Source organism: Formica exsecta, unplaced genomic scaffold (assembly GCF_003651465.1).
Source record: "Formica exsecta isolate Colony F162 unplaced genomic scaffold, ASM365146v1 scaffold138, whole genome shotgun sequence".
Lineage (NCBI taxonomy): Eukaryota > Metazoa > Arthropoda > Insecta > Hymenoptera > Formicidae > Formica > Formica exsecta.
The window spans coordinates 1,606,265-1,613,931 of NW_021848711.1; the positions used below are offsets into that span (position 1 = coordinate 1,606,265).

At 43.6% G+C, this 7,667-nt stretch overlaps 1 protein-coding gene across 1 annotated transcript in view; it reads right to left on the reverse strand.

Annotated features, from left to right (window-relative positions):
• LOC115246064 (AF4/FMR2 family member 4) overlaps positions 1–7,667 on the reverse strand; it is a 92,760-nt gene extending 85,093 nt beyond the window's left edge. The window contains 2 exon segments of the mRNA XM_029824651.1: positions 6,261–6,827; positions 6,829–7,667. Of these exon segments, the coding sequence (XP_029680511.1) occupies positions 6,261–6,827; positions 6,829–7,430 (1,169 nt within the window). The 5' untranslated portion in view covers positions 7,431–7,667.

The following is a 7,667-nucleotide window of genomic DNA, read 5'->3' on the forward strand; positions in this document are numbered from 1 at the left end:
CACGCGAGGCGTATTGTACATTTACGTTACAAAATTGTCGCATGAGTTTGCTGTGCAAACTGTGATTTAAAGTTTTAACGTCGCTTCTCTCCGCGTGTGTTCCGCTCTGTTTAACTCGGAACTACTTATACGGCGGCGAGCTCGCGAAGCCAATAATAAACGGTGTTGCACTTTTCTCTTTCCGGAATTAGATTTGGCCGCGAGTTAGATTTGGAATCTCGTAACAAGAGTGAAAAACATAAACACATACGATACTATAAAAGATAAAAGTGTATGCCAACAATATTTTAGTAAAATACTTAATAAAATATTTAGTAAAATATTAAAAAAATACGTTTTTTCGTAAAATATATTTTAATATTTTTCAAAGAGAGAGATGATTCTCAGTTATTAACATTTTTTAGTTCGTCAATAGAGTTCAGAATCAAGCGCTGATTACATGCAAATATTATACAATACAATGCTTCGTTTCTCATTAATAACAATGTTTAAAAAAAAATACTTGCTTGAATCTGATCGAGGTTGTCAAAGTAGGGCATCAAGATCAAAGTACGCGTGTAATCGTGCATAAAAATATTTTTATCGTTCGTACAGCGAACGTGGCGAAATATATCGCGCTTGACATTTCGGCTCTTCATGGCTTGCGCATTTGAGGTGAAGAACGCGAGAACGTCGTTGTACGACCGTGGCCGTGAAAGTGAAATTCGTGAATGGAATGAGCGGAACAACCTGGGCGGCGAACCGAAGTGAAGGTAAAGGTTGCTCTGTCGATTCGGTCCCGCTTACGCATCGCACGTTCTCTGCTCTCTCTCTCTCTCTCTCTCTCTTTTTCTTTCGTGATTCGTTCATCGGTCATCGGCTTCTTCGCGCGAAAGTGGATCCGAAAGAGATACGTATGCGTGCATTCAACATCCGTCAAATATAAGGAAACATGTCTAATTTTACGCTATATCGAGATAACATGGAAAGAAAAATCATCGTCAAATTTCTTTCAAGATAGAAAAAAAATATTAAATCCGTGCGACACTCGAATTAAATTCTCTAGCAAAAGATATGACAAATATTGCTTTGTCGCAAAATTTGCATAAAAATGTACCTGACACATCCAATCTTATTATAGCGAGAGATGATGACCGTGCGCGAGGTGTCATTTTTTCACTCTCCGATTCTACATCGAAATTTCTGACTGTCACCGAACGCCGGTATTTTTGCCTGGCTTTAGTCGCGCTTTACGACGTCTCGCGTGGGCGAATAAAAATAGGCGAGTCTCGAATGCGGTGCATAAAATGACGGAGCTTAAAGAGAGAGAGAGAGAGAGAGAGAGAGAAAAAAAGAGAGGAGAAGAAGGAGAAGGCGGACAGGCCGCGCGGAGGCGGCGTTGAGGTTTCTCGCGAGCGAACGTTGCCTGCGGTCTTCGCGAACGATGTCGTAATCGTCGATTAGAAAGCTTAAGAACATTAGTTCCATTTTCTCGGCCGCCGCATCGTTAAGTCATAATACGCGAAAGACGCCGATTACGGCTGTACATAAGCGGGAAATTAGGCTGACAGACCTTCCGTCGTAATGCGAGGATGTGGCTGAAAGCCATTTCTACGAATTTTCAAACGGAAATTGACATTAAAATATCTTGTGGGTCAATTCGTGAATCACCGGACACGTATTACTTCGCATTAATATCTATATCAATTATCCAATATGACGATGAGTAACGACATTGCGAAACTGAGGTTTCATGCAACATCGAGGTTTATGTTGTGCGCAATGCGTTCGCCTAAAATTGCGAAAAAAAGAGGCCAAATCGCATCGCGAAGCGGACCGTAAAAGCGACACGCGTACGCGAAGCGAAGAAGGTATAAATCAGCGACCGGTTGTACATTCGCGAGGCTAAAATACGGTATAAAACGCGTTTATATAGTCGTCTTGCCGTCGAAAACCCGCGGCACGTGCTGGGTTAAGTAGACGGCAGTAAAATGATTATGCGAATTATGACTGCGCAACGTCGTCGGTGACACCGTCCGCTTTTCAATCTCGGTTTCTACGTTTGTGGCGTAGTAATTAATGGCGCTTATTAACGTCGATATGTTTATAAGCTTCGACGGATTCACGGAGCGATAGGTCAGCTTATTTGAAACAACCACTAACGTAAGTGTCCGAGAAGTGGATCGAAGGTAACGTCTAATAACCACGAGCTTTAAGTAGCGCGATATGAGAAAAACAGAAAAATTAAATTGGAAACGTGCAAAGGAAAAATCGATTTGACCCTGTTAAATGTTGTACGATGATTGACATATTATTATGTAATCATTAATTACCGATTTGTCATCCTATATAAATAAGACGATTAATTCACATGTTATTATTACTTCACAAAATTCTGGAAATAATGAATTCTCACGTTTCATACAAGCTCTTTCTCGATTACCTAATATGTAATTTTCTTCCTACAAAGAGCTATTTATTTAAGGAAGTGGTTGCAGTTGCGAAATCATATGGCTAAATTATATATTTTATTCTCTTATTTCATTCCTTCAACTGGATTAATGATATTCATATAATCTTTCTTTCACTTTCTTTTCCCTGTATTTGATTACATTTTGATCGATGCTTTTTGCTGAGTCAACTTTTTTTGAATTTTAATTATGGTTCGAATAACATGAACTCCTTTGCCAATTTTAATTGTTGGTAACTTTGGACAAAAATAAATTTCCTTAAAGAAGAGAGAGCGCTTTAAAGATTTTGACATCATTCTTTATATTAAATGTTTTTTTAAGCGCTTAGATATATTATCAAAAATCATTTTATATAATTCAAAATGTACAAAAATGTATCCACTTAAAAAAAAAGAAATAAAAATTTTTTTGATATTTTAATCATTTTTAAACGCATTATTATGTTATGTCTAGAGAAACACGTCGCAAGATTAACCGATGGATTAAAAAATTATTCCCATGCAAAAATATTTGTAAATCTGTTTAAGAAATAAAACTTGGAGGATACCTCGCGATTTCGAAAAATTCGAGGCGAAACAGCCTGTATAAGGAGAGACTGCAATCGGTATCTCGTCAGACGAGGGTATACGTGAAGTCGAGAACGACGGCGTAATCGACGGTGCGTAAACCCGGCAGAGGAACCGAGCAGCCGACCGCACGAGAGAGCGCGGACGTGGACTCTTCTAAAAATAATACCCGCTCGAAAACGAGAGAACGCGAACGCTGCTCCGTCGCCGACCAAACATTGCCGAGTAAACGAACGAACGAACGAACGAACGAACGAACGGCGGAACTCTGCCGTGACCCTTTCGAACTTGCGGATAGACTCAGGGACGAATTTATTATGCGAATTACTTCCCTCAGGTCAAAGCATTGTGACAGTCTGCTTCTTTTAACTGCATTTTGTTATGCTTGCTGCATACAAAATGAAATCAATGTATATATCAGAAATTTATTGGAAAAAGATAAATGTTGTTAGGATATAAACCGTACTTGAAGATATAAATTTTTACGTGTTTTGAGTTCTTTTAAAGCGTAAAGTTTAAAGGTAAAAAGTATATTTTCCACGACACGTTCAATCGAAAATAGGAAAAAAAGGAGGATATGCGCGTCAAAGGAGAAAAAAGAGAGAGAAATCTGTTTATTGTAAGGAAAATAATGAGAATAAATACGTATTTGCATGCCATAGGAATGCAAAACACGGGCAACACTTGACTCGGCCGTTATTTTAAATGCAAATACTATGTCGACTGTTTATCTGAATGAGTTCGATTATCAATCCGCATATTTGTGTACATAAAAACAAGATGAAAATGTGCGGCCGAGATAACTCGCTGCGAGATACATATATGTGTGAATTGCGAGAAAAAAGTATTTTAATCTTTCTCTTTCTCTCCTGTAATATATCACACTCATCTTAAATCGCAAACACGCGATAAACAAATTAATTAAATAATTAAAATTTTAAAAATCTATAGTAATTAAATTAATAAGATGATAATATTTATCTTTCAACTCATCGAAATTTCTCAATCGTTCTGTGAAAGACATTTATTTTTCTAAAGAATTCTTTAAGATGTGTTCCAATCCATTTCTTTCTTATTCTAATACATTCCATATTCCACAAAAAAAAAAAAAAAAAAACGTTGACGAGACACATAAAAGATAATGAATAAAAGATGAAAGATCAGCGGGAAAATAAAATTAAATCCGCGAATTTACAGTAATCTATGTCTTATTACAAGTGTAATAAGACATCGTGTAATTACGAGAGATCGCGCGTAAAATCATGTCACTCTTCATAGAGGAGCGTCGTCGATGCAAACGTGAGAATTAGGCGCGGAAACTCGTCGCACCGGAAAACGTTACCGAGTCGTCCGTCAACGGGCACAATAATGCGGTTATCTAGGAGGAAGGGGGAGGGAGAGAGGAGCGGAGACTTTCTATGTAGACACACGACGGTCGAGAGTTTAGTGTACCACGACAAAGTACCGTTAGGATACTAAACTTTTATTGCGACCCGTTTTCCCTCGCGCTCATGTAGAGGATATCGACGTCGCTTTAGGAACCCGCGAGACCAACAACAACGCGCCGTTAATCGACAAAAGTCTCGAGAAAGAGAGAGAGAGACAAAGACATAGGCTTGTCCGCCGATAAAATCATGCGAGATCTTTGAACGCGAAAAGGAAATTAACCTGAATATTAACCCTTTGTGGAGAGATGTGACTTCGAGGAAACGTCCCGCGTATTTGTTCGCCCCTTATTTAAAGTCATTTTACGAATCACATGGTATAAAACATTTTTGCGTATTTTTTAATAAACGTATGAAAATGAACGATGTAATGTAAGATGATGCACTCGTGTTTGTACGAATAATAAATATATTAAATTCATAAATGATTTAATTTATATTATATTTAATTCAGAAATGATAAATATATTAAATTCATAAATGATTCAATTTATATTATATTTAATTCACAAATGATAAATATATTAAATTCATAAATGTGTAATTACGAAAACTCAATGCGCATATAGTCGATAATAACGATACAAACATTTCATGTTATACTAAAAAAGCCAATCATTCCGTGACTGCCGGAAACGGAGAGAGGAAATGTTTGATGTAAGATGAACGTCGTACTCGTCATTGATTACTTTCGCTCTAGGAAATACCGGTGTTAGATTCCACGCATATTTTGTGTTTCGGATACGAGCACCCGTTGATATTACCTCGTATAATAGAGATAACAGTTTCGAGTCGTAGAGAGAACGATGATAAAATTACATCACAACAAATGTGAGAACCTCACGATTACCATGCGCGATGTATTAAAAAAATTCCCGCTTTGTTTATAAATAGCGATTCGCGATTCACGTTAATCGGCGAGACCTCAACATTTGTAACGTACGTATTGCAAAAGCGCAATATTGTTTATAGTTGGCGACGCGTTAATCAGCGAACGGCTGAAAAGAGTGGGCGACGCGCTCGGTATAAACGCGCGATGCACCAAAATAATCAGTCGTTCGGCCCGATGGAAGGGTCGAAGAGGAGACTGTAATAGAGAGAGAAAGAGACGAGAGATAGCAGGCATCTCTACGAGCCTATAAACACACGACGGCGCGCACAGAGAGGAGCGAAAGAAAGAGAGAGAGAGAGAGAGAGAGATCGAATACGGACGGACGGATGGACGGCCAACAGCAGCAGCAGACACGGTCGTCGGTCGCGTAACAGCGGTACAACGACCCCCGCGTGAATTCTCCTCTCTACTCTCGTCCAAGCATCGTGCTAATTACGACGCGCTCCTCCGGCGAGCGGAAAGCAGTCACGGAGCGATCGGGAACCGAATAGAGCGAGACCGATTTCGAAAGCGAGTCGACGACGATGCTCTAGCGAGCGAGAGTAACGCGAGAAGACGCTCGTCTCGCGCGATACGTGATACGAGAAACAATGTGATTCGAACGCGTCGTTATTTGTTGTTGTAGCACAGCGGACGATATTAAATTTCACCAGGTACATTATCGCGATCGTGATTGTTAAAGCAGAAATCGCGTTCCGATATGGAGATACGATGCACGATTCGCGCCCCTAGTTCCGGAAAATACGCGATAAATAAATTATTCATTCGCGCAATCGGTATTCGAGATCGCGCAGATTCGTACGTTCTCGATTCGCGAGAATCTATTAGACCTATCGCTCTCTCTCTCTCTCTCTCTCTCTCCCGTCCCGCGTCCGCCTCTCTTCTTTCAATCGTCTCACTCACTCACCTGTCAGAGCTCTCGGAGCTGTCGTATCGATCCGCGCACCGCTTCTTGCCGCAGGGTCCGACGAGGGTGTTCTCGGCCATCCTAACCTGTCCCTTGAACGGGCTTCCCTGATGCCTGACGACCGCGCCGTTATCCGTCTTCGTAGCCGCGGCAGCGTCCTCGCCGACCGCTGCTCGCGTCTCTTCCTCCGCCATCGGCTTCGTCTCCCTCGTCTCCCTCGTCGTCGTCGTCGCGACTACGGCGACGCTCGCTCTCCTCCTGCCGTCGTTGCGATCCTCGTTGCGGTCATTCACTTCCAGTACACCGTCCGCGCTCGTACGTCGCGGCGGCGACGACGACGACGACGAGTCGGTCGTACCGTCGGCGTCCTCGACACCGACGCCGACGCGCGTCGCCGCGTTATTATTATTACCACCGGTCATGATTACCGCGACATCACCAGCACCACTTTTACTAGCACTAATATTATTACTACTGCCACCACTATCACCGTCGCAGTCACTATCGACGCCGCCACTGCCGTCGTAATAATCGTCGTCGTCCTCCTCCTCCTCGTCGTCGGACACTGCCACTGCCGCCGTCGTGGCCGCCGCCGCCGCTACCACTGCCGTCGACGCCGCCGACGCTGCCGCTCTTCTCCTCGTCGTCACTCGCGGCTGTCCCAGTCGCGTCGACGCACGACGACGAATCATCACCACCACCGGTCGCCGCGACACCACCACCACCACCACCACCACCACCACCACCACCACCACCACTATTACTACCACAACTTCTGTGGTTGTTGCTAACAATGCGATCGTTGTCGTTGTCACGATGATTGGTAAGGTGATGGCGATAAGGATTAAAGTGGTGATGATGATGATAATGATGAGATGGTGATGGTGGATGATGGTAAGAATGACGAGGTGAATGATGCTGATGATGACGGTGATGGACACGACGGTCGTGGTGCGAACGATGATGATCGTCGATCGAAGATTCGAACGAAAAGGCGTCCTCGTGCCCGCGCTTCGCGGACGAAGCGTCCTGACTTGAAGTCGTCACGATCGGCGTGGTGGCGTCCGCGCGTTTGTGCCGCTCCCTCGTCACGCGAGAATCACTGTCCTCCAGTTTGCTCGCCGCCGCCGCGGTCGCGTCCTCCGCCGCGGACGGACCATCGTCTGCCATCTTGTAAACGAACGCGCACTACTACTGTACTATGGATCGTCTCGTGTCCGGCAGTGGCCGTTATGGCACACACGGGCCGCGCCACCGCTAAAAGCCAATGTCGCGCTGCTCCACGCTGCTCCACGGTCCGGCCCGGCAGCGCACACGGCTCTCGGCTTGGCTCGGCACGGCTCGCGAACGCGAGCCCCTTCTATTCCCACTCCGCGTTGACGCGTGAAACGGCACCGCCACCTCTCC